Source organism: Bombus pascuorum, chromosome 1 (assembly GCF_905332965.1).
Source record: "Bombus pascuorum chromosome 1, iyBomPasc1.1, whole genome shotgun sequence".
In the NCBI taxonomy this organism is placed as follows: Eukaryota; Metazoa; Arthropoda; class Insecta; order Hymenoptera; family Apidae; genus Bombus; species Bombus pascuorum.
This window is the reverse complement of record NC_083488.1, coordinates 34,804,220-34,831,847: the sequence shown is the minus strand read 5'-3', so window position 1 is coordinate 34,831,847 and position 27,628 is coordinate 34,804,220. Positions and strand designations below refer to the sequence as shown.

Genomic DNA, 27,628 nt, shown 5'->3' with positions numbered 1-27,628 from the left:
ACGAACGTTTCTTTCTCCTCTTTCCCTTTTCTTCTTTCTCTTTCGTGCGTTTGCTCGCAAGCCGAGAGAAGGTTTGCCCCTTTTTTGGAAAACGAGAAATTCGTTCGCGAAGCTCGCTTCAACGTTCTCGATCGTAATTACAGGTGCGATAGCCTATTTGACACCTTTTACGGACGCGTATCGACAGACGCTGTTATCGTCGTGGAAAGAGGTTCTCGGCGAAGGGGTTCCGCACACGCCGGGCAGCGACCCCGTATCCACTTTGGGCGATCAAGTGGAGATAAGAAGGTGGCAAATCGAGGGATTGCCCAGGGATACGCTATCCGTGGAAAACGCCGTGCTGGCGATGCACTCGAATCGCTGGCCGCTGTTTATCGACCCCCAAGCGCAAGCTAATAAATGGATACGTTCGATGGTGAGCAACGAGCAGACGATATCGTATTTATCGTATCGTTGTGTCGTCGTATCGAGCATAGCAGACGATAAATTAAAGCGACTACGCCTTATCGGACGAGTAGTACAAGGGCAACGGCATATCGGTGGCAAGAATGAAGGACAAAGAGCTGCTTCGCGTGGTCGAGTCCTGCGTGCGATTTGGAAGAGCCTGCCTGGTGGAGAACGTCGGCCAGGAGCTGGAGGCGGGATTAGATCCGATTCTCTTGAGATCGTTGTTCGAGCATGGCGGTCAATGGTGCGTCAAAGTTGGCGAGAATATCGTTCCCTACAATCCGGATTTCCGGCTCTTTCTCACCACCAGACTCTCGAGCCCGCGTTACACGCCGGAAGTATGCGTGAAAATACTGCTGGTCAACTTTGCGCTCACCGCCACGTAAGCCGCACCGAATCTTTTCGCGAACAACGCGATCCTTCGTAGGGAATAGCGAGCATTAAATGGAAAAATATCGACTGTAAAAGAGGTTTGGAGGATCAGATGCTGTCGTTGGTCGCCATCCAAGAACGGCCGGACCTCGAGCAAGCGAGAAACGTTCTGATCGAATCGAACGCCGAAATGAGAAAAGAGCTACAGCAGATAGAAGACAGGATCCTGTATCGATTGTCGGTGTCCGAGGGTTCCGCCGTCGACGACATGGATCTTATTCTCACGTTGGAGGCGTCCAAAGTTAAAAGCGAGCAGATCAAGGTTCGCCTCGACCTTAAACCTTGCAAATATCGCCGAGTCGATCGGCCTTTTAATAAACCCGGTAACACGGCTTCCCTCCATCCCGTTCTTCCTACCACGTTGCTAGAAAACCACGCGGAAACGATACGAAACGGAGAACAGCTTGTACCAAGCGTTTCTCCGAAACTTTGCCTCTTACGGTTGGAAGCGGGTGGAGAGGAGGGATATCGATAAACGATAAACGGTAATAGGAGTAACGCGCGTAGGTGAAGATGAAAGAAGCGGAGATCACCCAGGTAGACATCGACACGACCAGATCGCTGTATATACCAGTCGCGGTTCGTGCCCGTATCCTCTTCTTTTGTCTCTCCGATCTGCAATTCATCGACACCATGTATCAGTACTCGCTCGAATGGTTCGTCGACATATTCAACAATAGCATACTGGCGACGGAAAAGAGCGGTTAGTGAAAGATTCCGATAAATACGATGATCGATGATCGACGAATAAACGCAGACCGCTAACGATATTCGAATTTGAAAAACCTGATAGAAAGAGCGACCGATGGTAATTTTCAGGTGATATCCAAGTACGAGTGGCAAATATCAATCGGAAATTCATGTTGTCGCTGTTCTCGAACGTGTGCCGCAGTCTGTTTGAAAAACACAAGCTTCATTTCGCGTTCCTCGTTTGCGCTAGGATTCGTATGAACGACAATTCGATCGACGCGATCGAATGGAGGCATCTTTTGTCGGGAGCCGAACCGATGCAAGTAAGAAACGCGATTCTTTCGTCGCTCGAATCGGTCTATTTAAAATTTGTTGCTGCCTCGAAACGTTTCCCAACGTTCTTAAAATTGTTATTTCCTCGATATATCCAAAGGACTCGCTCCTTTTTCACGATCAGCCGTTTCAATTTTATTTCATACGCGATCGTACCTTTCTTTTATTCCATCCGATAACCATATCGAACGTAGACGTTTTATCCGTGGCAGTGAAAGCCGAGACCCATATACGAGTACGTATTCGACTAGCTTGTGAAAAGCCCGTGGTTCGTGCCTTGAAATCTATAAACTTACGAAAGGATGGATAACGCGTAGGGAAAAACTACTTGGCACGCTGGCTAAATTTCTTCTTGGTTCTCGTTCTCTGATTTTCGGATTCGGTATCACCGTTCAATCCGAATATCCGTGTATCGTGGATGCTGGTAAAATCACCGTCGCTAGCAACGACGTATGCGAAATAAGCTCGGCATATTCTATTTTATACTAGAAAATTTCTTTTCTCGTAGGAAGGTGAAAACCCGGCGCCGGAATGGATTACACCGCGTTGCTGGAAGGAGATTCAGGCGCTCGAGAATCTGCCGAGCTTTCACACGTTCGTCGAATTCTTCGAACAGTCGGTGACTCGATTCAAAACGGTGTTCGACGCTCAGGAGGCGCATCTGTGAGTAACTCTCTCTCTCTATTTACCAGACCAGTTTTCAGATTTACCAGTTTATCGGGAGATAGGAACGAAAGCCAAAAGGGTTACCTATTCGCGTCGTTCGCGACGAGTCTAACCGTATTTCGGTTTACGATCAAAGGAAACATCGGAGAATTTTGTTCTCAATCCTATCGATTAATAGCTATTTTAAAAGAAAATTGATAGGATAAACGTTTGACAGTTTCGAATAATATCTCACTTGTTGATCATATGGAAATGGAGAAAGTTATTATGGCTGAATCGAAGATAATTTGAAACGGAGGAGACGTAGGATTATGACGACTGGCGTGAGTTATGGGAGAAAAGCAAATGCAGGGGAAAGGGAAGAAAAAAGGACGATGACGAACGACTGAAACGAACGACGATCGATCTTCGCTCGACACCCACGAATATCACGTGTATGAAAATATACGTGTACATTTTAGAGAACGTGAATTTGCTGAACCGCGAATTTCCAAGTATCGGTTTGATCGGTTTCCCGTGTAGGGCCGCGTATCCAGAACCATGGGGATCCAAGCTGGACGACTTTCAGAAGATGTTGCTGCTCAAGTGTCTTCGTCCCGACAAGGTGACCAACGCGATGCAACTGTACTTGGCCAAATATTTAGGCCACGAATTTGTCGAGCCTCAAACTACCGAACTGTCCGCCATTTACCACGAATCTTCGCCAACTACGCCCATCGTCTTCGTTTTGTCCACCGGCACGGATCCCGCCGCGGAACTCTACAAATTCGCAGACAAGTTAAAGATGAGCACAAAATTGCACGCTATCTCGCTTGGACAGGGACAAGGTCCCAGAGCCGAAGCGATGTTGAAGTTATCGGCGGAGCAAGGTTACTGGTGCTTCTTTCAGGTATGACTTTTTTTTTTCTTTATCTTTCTCTCCTTTTTTTTTTTTTCTTTTTCCCCAGAAAGAAAGATCGTTCGCGAGAACGAAAGTTGCCTATTAATCTGTAAATTCATAGGTTGTTCTACGAGCAAGATCAGGCGAACGAATCGTTCTAACGCGTAGGTTTCAAAAAAGTACGAGTTTTCGTCCGAAAATACGCTATATCGCGTTCGTTTTCTAAAGTCGAAAATTCTATATATCCTGTAATTCGCGTATAACGTAAATAGGAAATAAGTTGTTCCCGTTGAAGCGATATAATAATAAATTTCAAGCAGGTGTAGCGATTAAATTGCTCGTATTATCGTAATTTACGTTCGTTTAATAATGTTTATCCGCGTGTATCGTGTTACGTAAATCGATGAAACAAACGTTCGAAACAATTGAATCGCGTAATTCGTACGTCAGAAACGCGTAATACGAGATAAATATTGGGCGGAGAGAAACTAAGATGGAGCGTTCGTTTGAAATTTTAAAAAGTCGAAATTTTAAAGTTGGAAAAAGTTATACCGAGAAATATCGCCGATCGAACGAATATATCGCTGTTTAAGGAAACAGGACGACACCCTTGGAGAACGATAACAGACAGGGGTAGAGAAAAGGGGGATGGATGATAGCCTGTTTATCTTCGGGATGTACTTATACATAGGTGAGAAAGAGGAGGAAGCGAATCTATCGTTGGTCGATAACGAGATAAAGACGCGGAGAGACGCGTTTCGATCAACGTAACGAAACGAAAATATCGTGGAGATATTTTTCGAGTCGGAGGTGCGGGATATTCGTTAAATAGCCGTAATCTTAATTTTTCCCAGAAATTTACCATCGAGAATCGGTAAACGAAAGATAATTTTCGCTCGATCGCGACAGAGAAGAGGAGAATTACGCGTAACGGGAGAAAGAGATGAAATCTCCGCGGTAGTCGCTTCTTCCTCTCTTCGTTGTTGCAGACAGTTGGAAAGCGTGGAAACCAGCGTATAGAATCTTTTTCACGCGCACGGATCAAATAATTAACGACACGATGAAAGAAACGTTCGAAAGATCGGCGATACGTTTTTGCAGAATTGTCATTTAGCCCCGAGTTGGATGCCGGAGTTAGACTCGCTGGTCGAACGTCTATCACGGGCGAAAAACCATCGTGATTTTCGCTTATGGCTAACCTCCGCACCCTCGCCAGACTTTCCCGTCAGCATTCTTCAGAACAGCAGCAAAATGACGGTCGAACCACCCCGGGGAATAAAGGTAAACAGAATCGTAGTATTTCTTCCTTTTTCTCGTTCTCTTCGAGGAATATATTCTTCGATCTGCTTAAAATTCGTTTATTGTTTTGAAAAACTGCTAAACTCGCGATTCAGGCAAACATGTTCCGCGTGTACTTGACGCAAGTGACGGAGATGCAAACGTTTATCGACTCTGCCCACGCGAGAGTTCGCCACTTCAAATGGTTGGTATTTTCCTTGTGTCTGTTTCACTCGGTACTACTGGAACGAAGAAAGTTCGGTTCCTTAGGATTCAACATACCGTACGAGTTCACCGACGGTGATTTAAGGATCTGCATATCGCAGTTGCACATGTTTCTCTTGGAATACGATACCGTTCCGTTTAAGGTAAAAGCTTGATTATATTATGTTAATATGCGTAGTTGCGCCGCTTGATTTCTCGTTGTTTCGCGTCGTTCGAACAGGTGCTGATATACACAGCTGGGCACATCAATTATGGCGGCCGAATAACGGACGACTGGGATCGTCGATGCGTGCTGACCATCCTGCGAGATTTTTACAGACAAGAGATTCTATCGTCGTCGTATCGATTCGACGAAGAAGGGCGTTACGTTCAAGTGTGTATCGTTGTCACAGCGTAATTTTATGACGCCACGAAACTAACGATTATCCATCCGATATCGATACCCTTAAGGTCCAAGGTTAAAAAAAAATTAAAATCGTTAAAGAACGTAAGAGCCGTTGTTGGTCGTAATATTTTTCGAAACGTTGCGAGATAAATCTTTGATAATTTGCGGAATAAAAGATGTAGGAAAGGTGTCGGGAACGGTATCGAGGTGGTAGCGGTACGACAGAGACGTTATCCGTTATTTACCGGAATATAACCGTAATTTGATTTAAGATCCGCTTGCATTTCTATGACAAATCGCGAACAACGAAATATCTTTCTCCATTCGTCGTTCTTTCGCGCGTTCCAGCTACCAGACACGGCCACGTTTCACGATTACATCGAGTACGTAAAAACCTTCCCCCTCAACGACCACCCATCGATGTTCGGAATGCATCCAAACGCGGATATTAGCTTCGCGCAAGCGGAAACCTACGCCTGTCTGAACACGTTACTCGCGCTTCAGCCACGACAAGTCGGAGCCGCGGCTGCGAGCGTCGAAGAGGTGACCAATCGATTAGCCCAAGATATGCTGTCGACGATACCACGAACCTTCGATTTGGCCGTTATGCAGCAAAAGTATTTCATCGAGATATTACGCTTTTACGTGCATAGACAGATAGAGCGTCTCTGCTTCTCTGTCTATATAAACGACCACGAATCGCTGTTTGTTGTCGCCTTCTTCGTCCTTTTATTTTCTTTCTTTCTTACGTCCGGATAACCGAGATTCCCTACGTTTCGAACGTACGCGGCGTGCGACGCGATGCTTCGGGGCTTTACGCCTCGCTACTCGTCTTTCGTTTATTTATGCGAAACGAACACACGATAACAGAAATATATCTCAGGTATCCGGTATCGTACGAAGAGTCCTTTAACACTGTACTGCTTCAAGAAGCTATACGCTATAACGGTTTGCTGGATGTGGTAAAAACAACGCTGGTGGATCTGTTGAAAGCTTTAAAGGGATTGGTCGTCATGTCCGAACACTTGGAAATTGTGTCCAACAGCCTGTACACTAACAGAATTCCACAAGTTTGGCAAGATAAGGGTTATCCTTCGTTAAAACCTCTCGGTAACGCTTTCACTGTCGCTTATCTAAATCTGATCGTTCGATTTCTCGTCCGAACAGACGTTCCAATTTTTCTTTAAATAATCGAGTTCGACGGAAACGCAGGTGCTTGGTTCCTGGATTTGAAAGAACGAATCCAATTTTTAAGATCTTGGGAAAACAGAGGGATACCAGCGGCCTTTTGGATTTCCGGTTTCTACTTTCCTCAAGCATTTTTAACAGGCACTTTGCAAAATTTCGCACGCAAATACGTCGTATCCATCGACGCGATTGATTTCAGTTTCCAGGTAGCGAATCGATCGAACGATGAATTTCATACGATGTTATTCTTGTTCAATCGCCAATGCGAAACGAGAATTTTACGCAAACTACGATATACTACGAAGATAAAGATTCGAACGTCGAATTACTTTTAACGTTGTAGGTATTAAAATCGATACCAGAGCACAGACCGCCAAATGGTTGTGTTATTTATGGCCTGTTTCTCGAAGGATGTCGATGGGATGGAAACTACTTAAACGAATCTTTACCTAAGGAACTATATACTAGTAAATATAACGATACTCGAACAAACATTACAAAACGTTTATATTCTTTTCGATAGCTTCAGCGTATTCGATCAATTTTTTCAATATGCTTTCGATATACATATTCCATCTGTTGTGCTATTACAAATATACCTATTTACCGTTTACTATTTTACAACTGCTATCGATAATTACAGTAGAATTTTATCATCTACGTCCATTTTTTACTAAATTGTATGCTATAACCTCTGCTAAAACTCTCTGCTCTCTGCTCTTTGTAATAACAACAACTCTTTCTAAGTGACTTCATGAATATCTTTTCGCAGACATGCTTCCGATTCTACTTTTGCCAGAAGTAGATCACAAGCAACCTGAAGGAATCTACGTTTGTCCCGTGTACAAAACTATCAACCGAGCAGGAACATTGAGCACTACCGGTCATTCGACAAATTTTGTATTACCGATGGAAATTCCTAGCCAAAAACCGCAAGCTCATTGGATCAAGAGAGGCGTAGCTCTGATTTGCGCGTTGGATTACTAACGATATCTATTTTAACGTCCTTTGTTTCGCTTGTAATCTCCATGTAATTGCTCTACCATTACGTTTATTTAACCATATTATTCGTATTATTGTTTGTGCGAGTAAAACAAAATACTTGGTATAAAATTACGATAAAACGACAGAACAACGGTATTATTATTATTATTATTATTAACGAGATCGGGCAACGAGTGCAACGATCGTTATCGATCCGTTCTAATCGTTTTACGTATCTCTTTCGTATAATTTTCGATCCTTCCTTTTCGATCTTCTATATTCCTCGTTAGCCCATTTAATGATCGCAACCGTCGATAGAAATGCTGCGACAAAATAAGTGCTAATTAGTTTTTCATTTCTTAACGATAAAATAGTAATATACGTAATCGTATTATAAAATTGTTAAGAAAATTTCATCAATCTTTTATGCGCAATTTCAAGAATGCGTTACGTTACCTGGCGCCATCGGCATCAAAGCATGCATCGATCGACTCAAGAAATTTGGTAAGCCATGAGAAATGGATTTTGCCCAAAATCTTTGATGCGTTGCGCACAAGGTGTAATACACAATTTTTCTTATTCGTACCGGTAATTCTCCAAATTCTAAAACCATGTTATATATCGATCTTCCGAGTTTTCGACGGAAATAACGTTTACGCGACCCAACATACAGATTGGCATAAAATTTTCCAGGCGAAAGACAAAAGCATTTCGACTTTTGAATGCTGCCTCCAACACGTATAAATGTACGATGTTTCGAGCATTTGTACGTAACTGTAAAAATAAACAACCAGATAAAGCAAACAACTATACGATTATTTACACGGTATTTACTTTCTTAGGTGTTGATTAAATCAAAATTTATTTCTTATCTATTCACGTTCACAAATATATTTATTTCGACAAAAAGGAGAAAGAAATATATATATATATATATACATATATATAGTATAATATATACGATACAATATAACAATATAAATATAAACAAAATATGCTTAGAAACGACAAGCATCAAAAAGTATGCAGAAGTCATGGTGTAAGACACTTACAAGTATTTAGAAATACGTTTCCTAAATTTAGAGGCAAGTATTATCTGCGGGCATGTGTTCTAAGATTTTCTGCGGAATAACAAATTTATCCGGATTTTGTTCCAATAAACATCCTAGAAGCCGTGGTACCGACAACACGGTGCCAGATATCACGGAAGGGAAGAATACCTCGTTCACCGATCGATACATAATCTGCAATCTTTTACTAAGATATTCACCGTACACGGATATATGACCAACTTCGATGTATTGTCTCGAGAAGGGAGACCAGAGTTCGAATGATACGCGCATTGATTCCCAAGGGCGCAATTCCGAAGATGACCTCAGCACAATTTGATAATGATCGCACACGTTATCGTACAACTTGCATACAGTGTTTAACAATCTTTCAAATTGCGCATGATACTCTTTGCTTTTCCCATCCTTGACCAATATGAATGCAAGCGCGGCTGAAGCTTGACAGACAGTGAACAAACCGATTGGGGTAGAACCTGTTCGAAAAGGGGTGTATTGCCTGCCGGTGGAAAAATATGCTATTGGAAAATGACGCGGATCTATCAACTGCTTTGCATGCATTGCCAAAAATGAAAATAAACTTGCACCTCCAACAAGGTGCATACGATTCGGCGAATCTTTATCCACTTCGTTATAATTGTCTATTATAAAAGCATCCGCAGGATCTTCGTGATTCAAACCAGAGCCGTCTATTATCAAGCTACGACTAAAATCTGCGCCCGCTACTCTGATCATATTATTCGCGCCAAGTATTTGTCCAGCGTAACTCAATATACCAAGTTCAAAAAGGGCTGCGTCGTTACATAAATAGTATTGCATTGGATTTCTATACTCCAACAAACCAAGATGTCTTCCAATTTCGATGTGATTCCTCTTATCCGGGTGTGGACGTTCGTTTAAAGAATTAACGCGTTTTAATACGATAGGACCCTGGACCGGTGTCTTTCCATCTAATTCGTTTGGTAATTCAAACATTTTATGCAAAATACTTTCCTTTACGTTCTCCAAAGCATCCTTGATCATTCTCAAGTCGTGCTTTACTGCTGAGATTTGCAATTTTAATTTTGTAAGTTCCGCTTGTTCCTCCGCGGTTAAACTTTCTTGTTTTCCAAACAAAGGAACTAGTTTCTTCGATATCTCTTGGCTTCTCTGTTCTAATTTAGATTTCGTCGTATTCACTGAATTGTAAAAGTCCCACATACTTTTAACTTCCTTGGCGTTCAAATTTAATTTTCTCGCTGTTAAATTTTGCTGTAACTTTTCTATATCTGTTAATCTTTTATCAAAATCTATATACGGCTGTAAAAATGAATAATATTCTTTGCCCTTAACGTTTGTAATAAATAATGCGGAAGTATATCGTCTTTTAGAAATCCACAGCACGTCGACAAATTTCAAAGTATTGCGCGTTACGCGTTTACGAACCATACATTTCTCTATGAAATGCGCTACGTGATTTGCCATTGTAACCGTTTATAAACTTTTACGACTTTCCAATAACTTCTATGATCTTTATACGCTTGTATAAGTTTCTCGAAAACAAATTTCGTTTATAAAAAAAGTTAATTTCTATGCATCCACTTTTGCTATTTTTGGCGGAATGTTCGACTCGACGTCCATTTTGCAACTGTCACGACTTATCGTCTCAATTTTCCTCTTTTGTGGAGCGATATAACTTCCTTTGCCAGCTGCTCTTTCCGATTCCTCGATGGAATACGGTTCCAGCTCAAGAGCTTTCAGTCTTCGTTTATGAACTTTTGTTGTAAAATGATCGTTTAAAGCGATATCATTTATAAAGTATCTCCTACAGAAGAAAATGAATTCTTTAGTACATTTTAACGTTCGTAATACAAAAGTAGAGACGTACAAACTAACTATCTAAATGTAAAGATAATGCATACATACATACGCGCAAAGGTTACAAAATAACAGTGTACATGCATCGAAAGGTTATATTGCTTAAAATGATATATCACGTTACGTTATATACTCACGCGCAATGAATACAGTAGTATTGACCTGCTCCAGGTTTATCCAAGTCTACTTTCTGATTTAATAGCCTCTCTACATTTTTATCATTCAAATCTTCATCGATCTAAAATAAAGAATATCGTGTAACAATTGCCGTTCGTACACATGCACTCACGTGGTATATCATAAAGGTTAGGTTAGATTTTTAAAATTAATTATACCTCGTCCAAATCTTTCGTTCTTCTTTTAGTTCGCCAACCTTTCTTTAAATGTGTGTCCCCCCTGTGATATTTTTTACGTTTATAAGTCATTCCCAATGAAAGATTAACTTACACGATGAAATTAAATCCCGCTGTCTATCACGTTCACACCTACAAAACGGTAATACAATAAACAAGGTTTCCATAAATGTGTGCAAATTGCTATGTCCGAACGAATGTATTCTATCCTGGATTTATTAAGATAAACGATAAATAATAGTAATACGTCAAATTCAATGATTCACGCAGTTGTAACAATTTGGTGTCAATTCATAACCTGTTTGAAAAAATGCAACGAAATAAGGTAAAGTGTGTGGTAAAAGTTTGATTTACGGTTCGTTCTCATCGAAATGAGCGTTAATCTTATAAAATCTTTAATTTTACACAAACGTTTACACATTCGTTTTAAACATTTGCCAATGTATGGAGTGTATAAAAACAATGTGTACAAATTGTTTATGTATATAATAGAATATATAGTAGTTTCGCTACTGCTGGAGACTTTTTAGCGTTGCTATTGGTCAAACGTCACGGTGGCTTCGCCTTTATGAGAATTCGTAAAAAGGTTATAATGGTGTGATAGAGTTTCCAGTGGTAAGTATCGTGAATGGTATTAAAATTCGTCGGTATTCTTCTGCGATCGTAATTCTTTGAAACAATTCTCTGAAAACCAGCGAAATTGAGAGCAGATACATTTTTGTGAAATGGACTTGAAACGTACAATATATGGACGAAGGTGATATTGGAAACGGCAAATTTACGAATTGCCTCGAGAAAGTACGGATGATGAGCAAATGTTTAGTATCGAGCGTTTAACGTAAAAATACAAGGGAGATGAGAGTTAACCGAAGAGGAAGAGACTAGGATTAAAAAGAAAGAACATTTGTAAATGGGCATGCGCAGTAATTTGCTTTGAAACTGATGGTAATACCGTGGTAGAACCGGCAGATGTCGGTATAGTGTGTTAGAGTAGGTCGCGCCTCTATCGGCGAAGCGTCGCATCAATTCAAACGGTGCGCCAGTGACTTGAGGGGGGTCCACACCATTTTGAAAGTAAAAATACTGCGCGACCCGGGATTTTGTTTGTGCGGTTCGGCGAGGGTAAAAAAGCGGCGAGGGCTAGGCTGCATGGTATGGTCGGGGCAACGCGGTGTCGCGCGTAAAATGACGTAGAATGTGCGAGGGTGTGCCGCGTGCGGTACGAGGTGTGTTAGCGGAAACGGTGTCGCGGTGTGTAGGGTCGGCGCTGACCGTAGCTATCGTAGCGTACGGGAAATTGGCTGTGGCTTCGCCAATGGATGCCAGGCAGGAGGAGACGCCATTTTGATATACGGGCGCACGTCAAGCGTTCGCTCGTAGGGAAACGCGGTCTCGAGTCGGTCTGCCGCTTCGCGTAGGACCGCGCAGGTGAATTCTGTGGTTCGCTCGGTCGAAGAGTATCGTTGGTACGAGTGCGTGGCGCAACGTATCCGAACGGTATCGTTGACAAGTGACAGGTGAATCGATCGGGCCGCGAGGAAAGTCGCGTTGCGGCCCCGTGCCCGTAACACGGTTCGCTCGGTTGATTGGTAGTGACTACTGTGTGTGGAACTACGTGTACATTCGGATTTTTCCCCACGCGGCCGAGAGTCGAGTGTGCACAGCGAGGGACAACGTAGCTAGTGTATATTGGTGCGCGGGGATCCGGGGTGGCGGTGTACGCGGCAGGGAAAAGCCGCTGCTGTCTCGCTGGTTTCGCGCGCGCGAGAGAGGCCACCGGCCGACACTTTGGGCCAGGACAAGACGACCCGATGTCGGGAGCGGGTCGCGACCCCGTGTCGACCCGTGGTCGTCCTCGTCCTCGCGTACCCATCTCTTTCATAGCACCAGGACACACCTGGCGTAAATGTGCTCTCATGAGCGCCCATGTGCACCTCTCTTTCTGCCTGCTGCCCTTACGTGCCCTGTAAATCCAGAGCACACCCCGATTAGCACGCCCACGCACTCTATCACTCGCGAATATGGCCAAGATCCTCAACAAGGACCCCGTCACCTACGAGAGGGAGAGGGACAACTTCCTTAAGGACCTCCGTCATTTCCATGAGACTAGAGGGTAAGCTGATTTCGATGCTTCTCGTTCTTGCATTCCATTATTTATCTCTCTGTCTGGCTACTCTCTCGTACATCGATCATTATTTTCCGCTCCGTTTCCTCGTTTGCATTCAACCTTTTTCTCTATTTTTCTTTTTATTATTATTATTATTATTATTATCATCATCATCGTCGTCGTCGTTATTTACGTATCTTCCTCGATTCGATCGCTAGAAACATTTATTCTCGTTCTATCGTTCTCGCGACGTTTCGAAAGTGATTCCGTTGCCTATCCAGAATGTAGACAAAGTTGAGGTTATGTACGATTAGTTTAAAGTTTCCCAGAGAAACTCGCCTTTGTGCAAGCCATTTGTTTACGTGTGTTCCATGTTTTCTTTATCGGCAATTATCGGTCGCCTATCTTATTGCGATTGAGGTTACGTTCGATCGAAATGAACAATATTATGATCAACTTGTTGATTTTTTTTCCTTTCTTTCATTCGAATTTATGTCGCTCGATATGGCGATTCTTGTAAACGCTAAGGTTTTTTTCTTCATTCGATAACTGGATTTTAATGATATTAACACGAATGTACAAGTGTTTGAACAATCGAATAACTGCGAATCATTTCACGCGTAAACACTGTCCTTTATTACGTCATTGTTCATGTTTTATTAGTTTAGGAAACGGATACAAAGCATTCTCGATGATCATACTAAACGGTTTTAACCTCAGTCGGAATTTATCTATTTGTCACTGAATCTGTATATTCGTCGAGTACAATGAAAAAATCGACATGTTTCCACCTAATTTATATTTTTAATAATTTATTAATTTTATATATCTTTTTAATTTACGACGTCAATATAAAAATATAATCTAATGTATGTATATATATATATATATATATATATTATATATACGTAAATGTGCAATTACGCATACTGAAGAAAATCAAATGTTTTTATCGTTTAACAAATAAGGAGATAACAAGTTAATAAGTAATCTATCATTTACTTCGACGAATGCTAAGATTCAAAAAGTAAAATTCACAATACAGTAATTTATGCCGTTACTTCTGTATTCTATAAATATCACATTTTTTTATTATATCGTTGGTTCTTTTACACATTTCGTAAATTTGACACGTTTCAGGACTCCGTTCAAGAAAAATCCGAAAATCAATGGAAAAGATATAGATCTGTACTTGTTGTACGTTGTCGTTACTGCCCATGGCGGATGGATAAAGGTGAGTCCATAGTGACATGTATGTATACATTTTTCTCTTCAGTTTTTCAAGTACTTTTCCCAACGTGCCCCATGTACAAAAATATTTGATATCAATAACTTCGTACGTAATTCTCACGTAATACAATGAGCGAAAATGTCGGAAATATTATGTTTCTACGTATTCTTAGCAAAACGTGTGAATAGGGTTTTATCACGTACCTGGATACCGTATATGATCTCATTTTACACTCATTTTTACACTCATTTTTACACTCATTTTTACACTCGTGTTCCTTTCGTTTGAATTATTGTTTCCACACTAATTTATATTTCCTGATCGTTTCCCTTTTAGATTATGATCATTGCAAATACGTGCAATATACCATATAATTATAGGATGATGCTTTGAATAAAAATAAGAAACCATAACGAGAACATTTTTTTGCTTCTCGTTATTCTTATGTCATTTTATATAATAAAAGGAAGGATAATTTTATAATTTAATACTTAGGGTACGGATCACCCGTGTTCATACTATTACGATACTTGTCTACACTTTAGGCACATTGAACGAGGTATATCGATCGTTTATCTTTTATTTTATTTCAAGCGCAATAAGAAAATGATACTCGAACACGAAGTTTATCGAATGTTTAGGTCTAACATTTTGTCTATTATATTCTAATAAAAACTTATCGCGTTATATTACGATATTGTGACAAAGCTTCGAAACTAACTAAGAGGTAGAGAGGTAAATCTCGGATAAGCTTACTTCACCGTTAGCAAACGTGTAACTTTTGTAAGATAATGCGAATTTTTATGAAATTTTATGAAACGCGGGCATCTCGAACGACCCAATTTCCTTGTCGTCAAACAATTGGCTTTTCTCAGTTATATACAATTTAGTTCGAATATATACAAGCATACGTGGATCAACATTTATTCGCAAATCACTCGCACGATCGGTTCGGCTCGTTCTGTCACATTCTGTGTTTTCGTTCCAAGTTACATGGCAGGATATCCATCCTACCGATCGGGTACTCGATTCGGTTCTGCGCATCGAAATCGCTTTGGCTCGTTTACCCAGCTCGAATTTCGAGTATGCGAATGCCTCGAGCGTCCGCGCACGCTCCTAGGCGCGGGAAGGACGAGTGGTCGCGTGCTCTTTGCGACGGAAGCCTCCCAAATCCAACGCTATCAGTCTACTAAGTATGTAAATACATATGATATATATGCAACCCCCTTGAGGTAGAATTAATAATAATTAAAAAATTAATAATCTGCAAATTAATTTGTAATGTGCCAAACCAAATTAAAAATGATAAATCAGTTCAACCAAATGTTTTTTGCTACAACTTACTTTATAAAAAATTCATTGTTTTAGTCATATGACTTGAATTCGTAAAACGTTGGAATATATTTGTGACAAAATTTCTTTCTCGATTTTTCTCCTAATACGTATTTTTGCCCTCCCCCTTTTTTCTCTTGTTTCAAGTTCTATCGTTAAGAGAGAGAAAAAAAAAAAAAGGTTTGGACTTGGGGTGCTTTACTGCTAGAAATACGCGAGGTTCGATCCATCACGCGTGATTAATAATCGAGCAATGCGTGGCGGAAACGCGGGAAAACGATTGTTTGGCGAAACGGGTACGCTCGTTCGTCGATCACGTGCTTCGAAGATGAAACTTGATCGGCGCATTATATTATAACAATGACAAAATTTATAGCTCCTTTATTACAGCGAAATCAAAGTAAATAACCTTGGTAATAATTGCATAAAAGTGTAACTAAATTGCTATCTTTTTGCCATATCTTTGTCTATGATATTTTTCAAAGAAAAAAAAAGAAAAAAAGACAAAAAAAGACAGTTCACTATACATGACGTATTGGATGGTTACGTTATTTATTATATTAGAAGATTTTACCACCTATCATTACGTATTAGATATTATTGGATATCGCGGTTCACGTACGGTTCGACAACGCGATAGTGTAATATTCATCTCTTTCGAACTACTAACTAACTACGACCATGTATGCGATATAACGAATATAATTTACATATAATTATATTCGTTTAATACTCAAAATATATTATTTGAATTAAATGTACTGGACGTGTACAGCCACACGTTCGATATAAACACAATTTTCAAAACTATATGATGCATATAAATATACATACGTACGTATATTTCACGGAAAAGAAAAATATGTACACTGTACATAGATGTAAAACGTGAAACTCGATGCGATCTGGAATAGAATTATTTCGTTATACTTTTACACTTGCGATAGTTAGAGTCGAGCATATTGGCAATTTTTTAGCACACTAAGCTCACTGTATACATTTTTCGCGATTAACCTCGCCTAACCTCGATTTCCGATAATCGCGTCTTTCTCATCGGGAGAAGACCCAAAACCGAAAGGTCACCGCCCAACGTTACACAACGTGTACGGCACGAGCTTGTCAAGTTTATAAACAGTAATTTACGCGCGCGTGTTGTCATTCATGCACGTGGATTGATACGTACACGTAACGTTATGGTTAACGAATCTTACGGAAACGAGAATGAATCGCGTTCGGGCATTTCTTACATTTCGACAAACGTACAGTGCTGGTCGCCTAAAGCCAGGTGCACGCTGACAGACGATCGTCCGTACACCGATCGGCATCTATCTGTCGGCATCTATCTGTCTGTAGACAGCGGGAAACAAAATTCGAGTTCAGAAACAGTTGATGGATAAAAAGCGAGACTACACCGACGGACGATCGTCGGCAGACGCGCGTTGTTTGTCAAAGAAAATTCATTAGCATTATTATCTTTTGATCTTCGACGTGTAAGTTTGACACGCGGTTTAATAAACCGAATCGATTCAGACGTAATTTCTTTAACGCGTCGAATAGATTTCTGTTTCCGGTGGAGAAAGGCCTTTTGAAGGAACACCGAGGCCTTTGAGATATCCTGCGTTGACTCTCGAATCGATTCGGAATTCAATGTCGGATCTAATTTCTGGCCATATTCTTTCAGATTTTTTTAGAAAGCGAAAACGACTTTACAAAGTAAATCTATATATATATAGAAAAAAATTGCCGAGAGAGCCTTGTTGTTAGAACTGGGTTCACCGAGCGAAATGGACGATATGCAGTTGTCAACGATGTATACGCGTCGTGTATCGATATCACACGTACGCACGCTCGCGCGTTTCTTCTCGCACACTCAAATTCTCAGAACATTTATTCGTCCGAATGTTCGCCTCGATATAGTTTCTTTGTATTACGCATATGGGAAACGATAGAATAAAATTCGTTTTCATACAACTTCTTGTTAATGTAAATTTGAATTCATTTCTTTTTGAATATTTTATTTGACATTGGAAACAAAACCTGTGAATTGGTCGTCCGTTCACGTAGTAGTTTTTGATTCGTCTAACGTAACGAGATCTCTTTGCACTACGATGAGAAACGAAGCGATCGAAATGATTTTTTGAACGCCGTTATCCTTGTCTCTGCTACTCTCCGCTGCAGCCACAATTCCATCGGTCTATTGGAGAATAATACATACGTGTTGTGAGAAAAAGTAGTAGCCGTTGTTGTATAACTTTTCAAATCGATATTAGAACGTTGAAACGCGCGTTAAAGATCGAATTTTTTCTGGTTGTTTACGTCTGCGTCGTTGTTTCGTCGCTTTTTCGTTATACTCGAAACACCTCCGTGTAACAATTTTTGCAGTTAAAGTCAAAGTGTTGCCAACTACTTTTTCGTTCGAAATAATTTATTGGTAATGCGCTTTTTGTATTCGAACGGACTTCCGCATCCTCGTGACGGCGTTCTCTACCGAGATAAACCAAGGATATTTCTTTACGCGATTACGAGAGAAACATACCGCTTCGGATCGAAAAATTGCAACCCTTTATAATGCATCGCTATAAGATTTTCTCAAATAGAATGTACGTTACATAGTTATAAAATAAGCTATTTCATTCGCATAAGTTTCCGGATGATTGCTTCTCTAGAGTAAAAACCGTTGATCTATGTTTTCTTAAGAACCGATTCGATATTACTTATATATGTATATGTAGTTGTATGTATGCGCATAAACGTCGTACATAGGTATGCACTTGTGCGGTGGCAGCGCTGCGGCATAACATGGCGAAGCTTTTCACCTCTCTTGCTCCTCGTTGCATCTGCTAGCATCTTAACGTATACCATCCGTCAAAATAACCACTATACACCTTCTTTACCTTCTATGCAACTACCGATCCACTACTTTCGCGCGTACAACTTTTTATCATTCGTTTCTCTGTTAGAACTTGAAATTCCTCGTTAGTACATTAATATATAATTTATGTCGTTTTCTACGTAAACTGAATTTGAAATAACTATTTATAAATTCGAACATTATAGCTTATTCAAGTATACTTTACATTTGAAAACGAATAATACTTATTTGACATATCGTATCGATCGTTCCGAAGAATTAGAAAGATTATGATTTTTCTATAACGGATTGAATCTACGGACGGCGCGATCAACAGTTTTAGCATTCGTTCCTTTGTTGGAAATACTTCACCGAATTGTCACTTTCCGGGAAAGTCGTAGTAGTACAGAACGCGTTCCGCGCGATGAAAAGACGCGTCTGGCTTCTTCTCGTTCCCTTCTCCCGTCGAATCTCCTTTTTCAACTTGCGAAAAAGTGCAAACGCGTATAGAGTCGAGAGGACGACTTACTCGCCGTCGAAGTTATCGTCATGAGTACAAACCCCTGAAAAACGTGCATAATCTATACCACAGCGATTCCCAACGAAAGAATCATGGCGAATTCTCCAGCGAATAGCGAAACTTTTATAAGAAACAAAATTTCATCGAACTTCTTATCTTTCCTTTTCCTTTTCCGCTAATTGAACTTATTGGTGCAGATAAAGAGGAAAAAATATACCCACCATGGGAATTATAAGCCTTTTCGCTTATTTGTTCTATTTCTAAAAAGCTTTTTTACTTCTTTTTTCTCGTGTATTTATGTATTTACGAAATTTACAATTTTTCGATCTTCGTCCCGGATTTTCAAGCGATTCGAGATATCGTTTCACGTTGGCCAAACGTCGACCGCGACAACGCGACGCTTCGCGCTCGAAAAGGAAGCGCGATCCGTCCAAGCGCTGAAATTCGTTTCTTCGGATTGTGGACGTTGCTGCAAACGCGCCTTTTCCATCTCGAGGCAACGAATCGAGCGTTAGCGGTCGAATACCGCCTACTACCTATAAATTCCAATCCAAGCCACTATTCTGGCAACTTTCGATCGATCGTTCCTCCGTGTTCGACGTGTCGCTAATCACGATAGTCACGGTGCATCAACTATGCAACCACGTCTTATCAAATCGTTTGTAATCGACGAATCAGAGAAAACGAAACAGACAAGAACGAGATAGATCGAATTTGATTCTACCATAGAATCCCGACTGTACAACACTCGTCTAGAATCGCACCTTTTAGATCCTTAAAAGTTGAGTTGGGTCGTTGAGGTCGTCGAAGACGAAATTAAGCGTCGTTCTTCGCGGAAACGAGGCGTAAAAGATTTCGGCCAACCTGTTGATATTTGACGTGCTCGTGAATTTTGACGATGTCTCTTTCTAATTTTGTTACTCTCAACCTACTGTACGTACCGCTTACTCTGTATGGTTTTGAATCGTGAGTAACGGCTTAGGTTTTGGTTACTTTTTATTTTCCGACCGCGCTAGGCGGCACTAGGCGGCCGGTTAGGCTGTTATCATAAAGAGAACGGTAAGCGATAAAATTGGCATTGACTGTGCCGTCACGTGTTTTGCCGCTTACCGCTTACCGCTTACCGCTTACCGCTCTGTATGATCATGGCATTACGTGGATTTCAGCGGGTACGAGTGTTAAGACCTTTGTCGAAAAAATTTTCAAAATCGTCCAGTTCCGTGGAAAATGATCATTTTCGGCTTTAGCGACTTAAAATATCCTCGAAAATACACGTTCGAACAAAAAATTTTCCAATTCGGATACTGTACTTTACCCCAGAATTTTTTCAATAATTGAACGACTGTTCCGGAAATCCAAACGTACGGACAATACGGAAGTTGATGCAAGGTCAGGGTCACTTGCAGAGAGGTATAATTCGGGGTGGGAGATAGATCATGAACCGAAAGTGGGAAGAAGGTGCGCGCAGAAGGGCGGGGGTGGGGGGGGCGACAAGGGAGCGAGGATGAGATGGTGCGAGTAGGGAATAAGAAAGAGGGAGAGAGAGAATATTATATGAGGAGGAGGAGGAGGAGGAGGAGCAGTTGGTGGTGCGGCGTACGAGGGCTTCCCCTCAACAAGTGTGATCGAAGCTCGCTAGACTATATAACCCGCGGCTGGGTCGCGACTACGCTCAGACTCGGAATGCATCGTGGAGTGCGGATCTGTGATTCGAGCGGATTGACGCCATGTTCTTCGTCGCGCGCCACCGGCAGACCTAGTCCATCAATTTGGTTATCGCAACGAAGATACCGAGAGTATTCTTTACGGGGAAAATATCTTTAGGTATTTTGTCGTGTTTTTGCATTTGACGATCCATCGACGACTAATCGATCGGGTGGTTAAAAAATAACTTTTCTTATTTAATTTACTATTTGACAAAATTTGCGTCAAAACTAAAGTATCGAAATCATGTATAACATATCCGCGATCGTTTCCGTTGAGTTTAAAAGACTCGGTGTAATTCAAGGTCGAGTATTTGAGATCAGATTTTTTAAATCTTGGACAAATTCTTAAGTTTCCAACGATGGGTAAATTCGGATAATAACTAATCCGATTGATCTATTCTACGAAGTATAATACGTACCCTGTAAGAACGCAAATTTTTTCTGCAGCGACTCGTTACGGAAGTCGATTATGGAAATCAAGTCGGTTTTCCCAGCGTGCTTCTGAATCATATTGTTCTTTATCTATTAGCATATTATGTGTTTATTCTAAATCTATGCTCTTGCAACGTTCAAGTTCTAATATATATATATATATATATATATATATATGCACACACATATATATCGAGATATCCACTTAAAGTATCGTTAAAATATTTAATTTAATGAAATAGTTTTTAGAATTATTTTTATTCAAATGGAAGAGTTAACGTTTCCATTTCGAATTTAATGGCGTGTGTGTTTCGCACGCATGAAATTTGAAAACACGCTAACGTAACGCGAATCGTGAATTAGTATTGCAAAGATGAATGAACTAAAATGGGGTACCAACTTTTGTATAATTTACAATTATCTACAGTAATGCACTTAGCTACTGTATCTTTGCCCGGTTAACTGTCGCAGCGTTATCCCCACCACTACTCGGAATTGTTAGCACGGGGCGAACATCCGTCTTATCTCTTGCTTAAGGTATTTGTAGCGTATATTTAGTATATTATATATATACATGATTCAATTTTTAAAGAGCCTGGTCTTACCGAATTGGAGATATTCGCCTTCAAAGTTGAAAGTTTTATCACGTAATCCCTGTAGTAAGTGGCTGAAAAAATTACTTTTTGATTAATTGCGGGAAGACCGTTCTTACAAAGTTGCTAGAAAGCTAATATGTTGGGTGAAATGGTTGGAAGAATCTTTTTGTAGAAAAACAATTCGACTCCGACCTCGTCGTTTTTCAATAAAAGTAACGCGAAATATGTAATTTCGGCGTGCAAAGTGCCGTACAATATGACGAGAGGTGCCGTTCTGGCCATTTCTGAATTGTTTGTTAGCGCGCGTGTAGAAAGTACAGACAGCCAAGAAATTCCTTCCTAGAGAGAGAATCTGGGACATGCGCGAGGAATATGACTTTCGAGGCTCCGCGTATGTCAGTTTTGAGGTGTATCGTCGCGCTACGAATACCTTAATATCGTCGATGACATCGCTATAGGTCATCGAATCGATAAAATTTTTCTTTTCTTTTCTCATATTTTATTATTGCAAGATTGCTGTTATCGGTATGCTGACGATTTTGCGACGATAGTGATTGCTAGACGCGAAGATGATCGAGCAATTTATTAATGAACTTACTTTATTGCTAGATAGTAAAATACGTGCGCGATAGACGTTTGCTTGAATGTTTATTTTTTTTTTTTTTTTTTTTAGCTGTAACATATATTGCTAGTTTCTAAGTTAGTAATTATTTGACATTTTTTGCGTTACATTTGTGACACGTTGATGCGCTTGACGATACTTCTTTGCTGTCACCGTCTATAAGCTATATCTCCTTCCGTTTTACTTACCTCCGTTAAAAAAAAGTCTTCCAAGCGTCTTTGTTAAGAAATTCTCCGTCTTCGCAGGATCGTCAAAAGGCTGTTCGCTCTTGGGAGGTTGACGATGTACCAACTTCTCGAAATCAATCGGTTTTTACCGCACGACGGTCGCTTCGGCAAAAAGACAGAAAAGGAAAAATATAGAAAGATATCTCGTATGTTCGCCCGGTTGAATTTATCAGCGCGTTACGAGGCTAAGTCACTCTACTCTGGTTAAGGAGTAGTCGGCGTGAAGTGAAAGTGTGTAGAGGTAGAAATTATTAGCGAGTCGCTGGTGTGTAGAGCGGATTCTTACAGATGTAAAACGATTGGATAACTCGAAACTAATACTCGTGCGTGCACACGCGCATCGGACCGCTCTCCTGTCGGAATACATCTGCAAGTTTTTCGCGAGTGCGCGCGGGCGGACGGACGGGCGCGCGTTCGGCTACAAGAAATTCGAAATAAATTATAGCGATCTTCGAGCTGGACGTGTGTAGCCGGCTGTCCGTTCTACGCTCGCTTTTCTAATCCATAAACTTGTCCGTGCTTGGTTAAAAAAATGCCTCTACCCGACTGCTACAGTCACGCAGTTACACGTATAACGAAGTAAATAACAGTCTTATTCAGAAAGATTTAAATACTTTTCTTCTTCTTCTTCTTCTTGTATCACATTTATTAATTTATTGCTGAAAATTCTATAGATTGTTTTGGGTACGAAATGTTTGCAACAACTTGAATGATTCATCCTATTAAATGAAATTATTGCCGATAATGTAACGTTTTACGTTTAGTAATTATTATCGATTTTATGGGTACAGTGTTCGCAGTGAATTTTACGAATACAAGTTTTGAATACGCTTCGTACCGTTTATCGCACTAGGATTCTTTCTTTGCTCTTCATTTCACGTACTTTATTTAATCGAAATGTCACAAACACGATATTATGATTAACGATATACGTTTAGCAGTAACCAATGAAAAGGAACGAAGCGGTGGTAACGAGAGGAGCTACTGTTCGAAAATGTAATTTTTACAAAGGTAGAAGAGCTCTACGTTGTTCAGAGTTTGCGTGCCTTCGATAAATATATTCTTACGATAAAAAAACTTTAGGTTCTTATCTTTATTTCCGTTCTCTAATTGTAATTGTTTCTAGTCGTATCTAGAACGGTGTAATAGAACAGCAGCGTGAAACCAATGACAGTAATGAAATTGCAGAAAATGTGATAGCTTTATCGAGTGCATTATGTGACCGCGCCTATTTTAAAATTGAAATCGTCGATTACCGAGATCAAGAAGAACCAGCATGCTCGTTAATCTTCTTTCTATTAATCGAGATACGGTAACGTAGAAAAGAAAAATAAAGCAAGTGGAAGAAGCATTTTTTTTTTTTCTTCTTGTGAAATTTATGAAATAGTAAGTGAAATTTCATGAAATATTTTGTTCTTAATAAATTTCGATCCAAGGAATATAAATTGTAAAATCGTTCGGCTTTTTTGACGAGTGCTCCGTTATTATTTCAGTTACAAAAATATTTCAGCCACATCGAAACGTATAATGCTATTTATACTCGGTGACCAGATGGAAACGTTAAATGTCGATCAAAGTTCCGTGTGAACTCGATATATACAGTAGCGGACAAAAGTTTAAGACGAAATGGAAGAAATAAATAATTGATTTACTTTCCATAAAAAATATAAATACGGTGTTCTACTTTTGGTATTAACTAATTGTACATTTGTTTGTACACTTAGAAAAAAAATTTCATTTTGATATTTTGCTCAATAGCTAAGTTATAAAAAAGGAACGAAATCTGTATAATATTTCGTCGGTCAAAAGTTTAAGACTATACAAAAAATATTAATTTTTGGTTAAAAAATATACACAATTTTTGTTTAAATTCAATATTTTGTTCAATATCCGTTATTTCTTATCCCTTCGGTACATCTTCTTGGCATAGAATCTATTAATTTTTTATATTAATCTACCGTAATATTATTCCAGGCTGTTTCAATCGTAGAGTAAAGTTCATTCAAATTTTTCGGTTTATAACCTTGTACTGTCTTTTTTATGATGCTTCACAAATTCTCGATTGGGTTAATGTCTGGTGATTGCGACGGCCACGGCAGCACGGTGATATTTTCTTCTTGAAAAAACTGTTTCACAACCCGAGCCGTGTGCTTCGGATCATTATCATTTTGAAAAATAAAATCATCACTCATATTGTTGCGTGCAAAAGGTAACATTGTGTTCTTGAGTATGTCCTTGTATTGAAAACGGTCCATAATTCCATTGATACGACATATCGGACCAGGGCCGCTTCGAGAAAAACACGCCCACACCATAACGTTGCCACCACCATGTTTAAGAGTTTTTAAAACGCACTGTGTTTTCAAACTTTCGCCAATTCGACGTCTAACGTACCGTATCCCGTCAGAACAGACGCGATTGAATTTCGATTCGTCAGAAAACAATACCTTTTGCCAATCTTCACTTGTCCAATGCTTATGAGCTTTAGCAAATGCAAGTCGTCTTTTTCGATTCCTAGAACTCAGCAGTGGTTTCTTTTGGGGTTTTCGTCCTCTTAAGTTAAAGTCTTCTAATCTTCTCCTAACAGTTCTAGCACTAATTTGTGTATCGTTTTCATAGTTTATCTCCGCAGCAATATTATTTGCACTACGAAAACGATCCTTTTCGCTCAATCGATGAATCCGGCGATCCATTTTCGGTGTTGTTTTCCGTGGTCTTCCGTTTTTCGGTTGATCGCAATACATGCCTGTCTTTAAAAATTTATACCAAGCTTGTTTACAAGCTGTTTCTGACCTGTTCACTATATTTGCTATTTCGGTGAAGGTTTTACTTTGCTTTCGCAGCCTTACGATTTGTTCCCTTTCGTTTTCAAGTAAATTCTTTGATTTACCCATAGTCTGTTCCTACCTAAATGAATTTTAAGCAATAAAAGGTACACTAAACAATGATTTTGACATTCCAGAATCAAAATGTTCAAAAACTGTACTCGTACTCACGTTTTACACAGATCGTCTTAAACTAATGTCCACTGTTTCCAAGTGCTAGGCGGTAACTAACTGTTGTAACTCCTACATTGTTTGTATTTAACAACTGACTGTCTGAGGTTACGAAGGTCAAACATACAGCTACGTTATTCCAAAGAGACAAACCGAATAGAAGAACAATATGCGTATAAGATGTTTGTAATCCGGTTTACAAATCATCGTCTTAAACTTTTGTCCGCTACTGTAGCTCCTGGAAAATAATAAATGAAGCTTAATATGTTTTGTGAATCGCTTTTATTTTTATTTACGCAAGATTACATATAATTTTGTTAAAAGGTGGCATTGAAAAAGGGTCGAGAGAAATTTTTGTAGCCACGAGTAATGGTGTTAATTTTTTAATGAAAAAATAAAATACGATGCAAATCCACGATGTCATGTAGCACGGAGTTATAAGAGTACAGAAATATTCGAGGTAATACGTTTCGCCTCCTCACATGTCGGTTCGTTCGCTGTTGCATACCAAGCGTGCTGGGTTCGTCAGTCTCGCACAGTTTGCTGCTAATCTAAATATTTTATCCGAGGTTCCAATTTCGAAATCATAGACCAGCTAGAAAATGAACGCGCTTCGTTATTTTTTAGCCATTCTCGGTCGCACGAATGGATAATTCCAATTTTGTTGAATTCACTATTTCGTTAGAATCTTTGAAACGTCAAACGAAGAATTCTATGAAACAAGCGAGTAAAGACTTATTATGGTCTAAAATGTTTATGAGATTTGTAGAACATTTTTCATTTGATGAATCGATGTTAAACCGAAGATGAAGTACAGTTCGAAGCGAGCTTCTCTTGGAGTTTATCCGCTGCACGAGCAAGTAGAAACACACGTGTAAAATCACCGAAACGCGTCGCGATCGAGCGACCAACCAGATAAAAACATAGGCGTAAACCACGCGTAAAATAAATTGTAAAGCCTTTGCGTTTTATCGGGATAACGTGTGTTGTCAAAGAACCCAGTGGCGGAACATCACGCTCCTACCGGTTCCGGCAAGAAAAAGCGCGGGGCGGGGACAAGAGCAGGACGAGGAGGATGAGGAGGAGGAGGAAAAAAGAAAAAGAAAGGAGAGACCCCTTTGCAAACGAGAGGAGCCCCGGGAGAAAGAGCACGATTGCGAGAGCAGCGTAGAGTCAGAAGGATACGCTATGTACTTATGCAGAAAGAGACAGAGGGAAAGCGTTATACGTTCGCAAGTGTCCGGCTTGTTCAAGGGCGCGACTGGTATACGGGAGAGTCTTCGGATGGCCGTCAAATGGGCACGCAGCGTAGTCTGGCATTGGTCTGCTCGCTATACGCAGTGCGTGTAGCGTGCGAGGAATCCACGACGAAGTCGGTAATGCTGAGTCAGTCAGGTGCCGCGGCGCCTCTCTTACATCGCTTGTACTTGGAAATGGTAGGTGCGCACGTAACAGAGAGAAAGAGTGAGAGAGACGAAAGGGATAAGATATGGAACCTAAAGTATGTTAAAAGATCAGGATTAAAGAGAAAAGTATTACGATTGACCGTAAAAAGAGAGGGAACAAAGGGAAAAGAAGGAGGTAATAGAGAAAAGAGAAAGGCAAGATATAAAGGGGGAATGAAATGGAAAGAGAAAGAGACGAAGCGCTATTGTTGGGAAGGAGAGGGAGCGGGGCGTTCGCTGGTTCGCTCCCCGGTGATGAGGTACGGTCGATATGGCAACGCCGCGCCCTGGTACACGCATACCGGCATCACTGCCCGCCCAACCATCGAACAGTCGGCAACGTCGCTCTGGCAGTACGCGGGGGAGGGGGCAGTCGAGCTCTCACACATCGAATGACGAGGAGACCGACCTCATGCCCTGCACACATGTGCAGCCGGGGACACCGAAGAGAACTGAGATGCCTGGCTGGTTGGTTGGTTGCTTGGTTGCTTGGTTGCTTGGTTGCTTGGTTGCTTGCTTGCTTGCTTGCTTGCTGCTGCTGCTGCTGCTGCTGCTGCTGTTTCGCTTGTTTTCTTGCCTGCGCGACTGTCCCACGCACGCGCTTCACTGACGTGCATCTCTGTATCCAAATTGGCCAAGTACTTTTCACTTGGAGATTCGTTTTTTTGCTACGGAAAAAATAGGTATCTGCGCGCGCTCTCTCTCTCTCTCTCTCTCTCCTGTCTCTTCAAATTATTTAGCTTCTATGCTCCATGTTCTTTCGGGAAAAAATCCATAA

At 40.5% G+C, this 27,628-nt stretch overlaps 4 protein-coding genes across 4 annotated transcripts in view; 2 read left to right on the top strand and 2 right to left on the bottom strand.

Moving 5' to 3' along the window:
* The window catches only part of LOC132916054 (dynein axonemal heavy chain 1-like), a 54,709-nt gene extending 46,773 nt beyond the window's left edge, over positions 1 to 7,936 (top strand). The window contains exons 42-56 of the mRNA XM_060975798.1: positions 144 to 415; positions 519 to 829; positions 916 to 1,141; positions 1,387 to 1,582; positions 1,699 to 1,892; positions 2,411 to 2,565; positions 3,091 to 3,457; positions 4,550 to 4,729; positions 4,843 to 5,094; positions 5,172 to 5,324; positions 5,685 to 5,953; positions 6,220 to 6,446; positions 6,549 to 6,730; positions 6,868 to 6,991; positions 7,297 to 7,936. Coding sequence (XP_060831781.1) covers positions 144 to 415; positions 519 to 829; positions 916 to 1,141; positions 1,387 to 1,582; positions 1,699 to 1,892; positions 2,411 to 2,565; positions 3,091 to 3,457; positions 4,550 to 4,729; positions 4,843 to 5,094; positions 5,172 to 5,324; positions 5,685 to 5,953; positions 6,220 to 6,446; positions 6,549 to 6,730; positions 6,868 to 6,991; positions 7,297 to 7,511 — 3,323 coding nt within the window. The 3' untranslated portion in view covers positions 7,512 to 7,936. The remainder of the gene's footprint in view (positions 1 to 143; positions 416 to 518; positions 830 to 915; positions 1,142 to 1,386; positions 1,583 to 1,698; positions 1,893 to 2,410; positions 2,566 to 3,090; positions 3,458 to 4,549; positions 4,730 to 4,842; positions 5,095 to 5,171; positions 5,325 to 5,684; positions 5,954 to 6,219; positions 6,447 to 6,548; positions 6,731 to 6,867; positions 6,992 to 7,296) is intronic.
* A 523-nt stretch (positions 7,937 to 8,459) lies between these two features.
* On the bottom strand, positions 8,460 to 10,039 carry LOC132912360 (serine--tRNA synthetase-like protein Slimp). Its single transcript, XM_060969760.1, has one exon. The coding sequence runs from the start codon at positions 10,037 to 10,039 to the stop codon at positions 8,588 to 8,590; it is 1,452 nt and encodes a 483-aa protein (XP_060825743.1). The 3' UTR covers positions 8,460 to 8,587.
* A 92-nt stretch (positions 10,040 to 10,131) lies between these two features.
* Positions 10,132 to 11,129, bottom strand: LOC132912469 (zinc finger protein 593 homolog). Its single transcript, XM_060969906.1, has 3 exons — positions 10,768 to 11,129; positions 10,570 to 10,670; positions 10,132 to 10,379 (listed from the first exon to the last, which is right to left on the bottom strand). The coding sequence occupies exons 1-3, from the start codon at positions 10,855 to 10,857 to the stop codon at positions 10,145 to 10,147; spliced, it is 426 nt and encodes a 141-aa protein (XP_060825889.1). The 5' UTR covers positions 10,858 to 11,129; the 3' UTR covers positions 10,132 to 10,144.
* A 374-nt stretch (positions 11,130 to 11,503) lies between these two features.
* LOC132912170 (AT-rich interactive domain-containing protein 2) overlaps positions 11,504 to 27,628 on the top strand; it is a 58,621-nt gene continuing 42,496 nt past the window's right edge. Inside the window, exons 1-2 of the mRNA XM_060969359.1 lie at positions 11,504 to 12,898; positions 14,033 to 14,126. Of these exons, the coding sequence (XP_060825342.1) occupies positions 12,807 to 12,898; positions 14,033 to 14,126 (186 nt within the window). The 5' untranslated portion in view covers positions 11,504 to 12,806. The remainder of the gene's footprint in view (positions 12,899 to 14,032; positions 14,127 to 27,628) is intronic.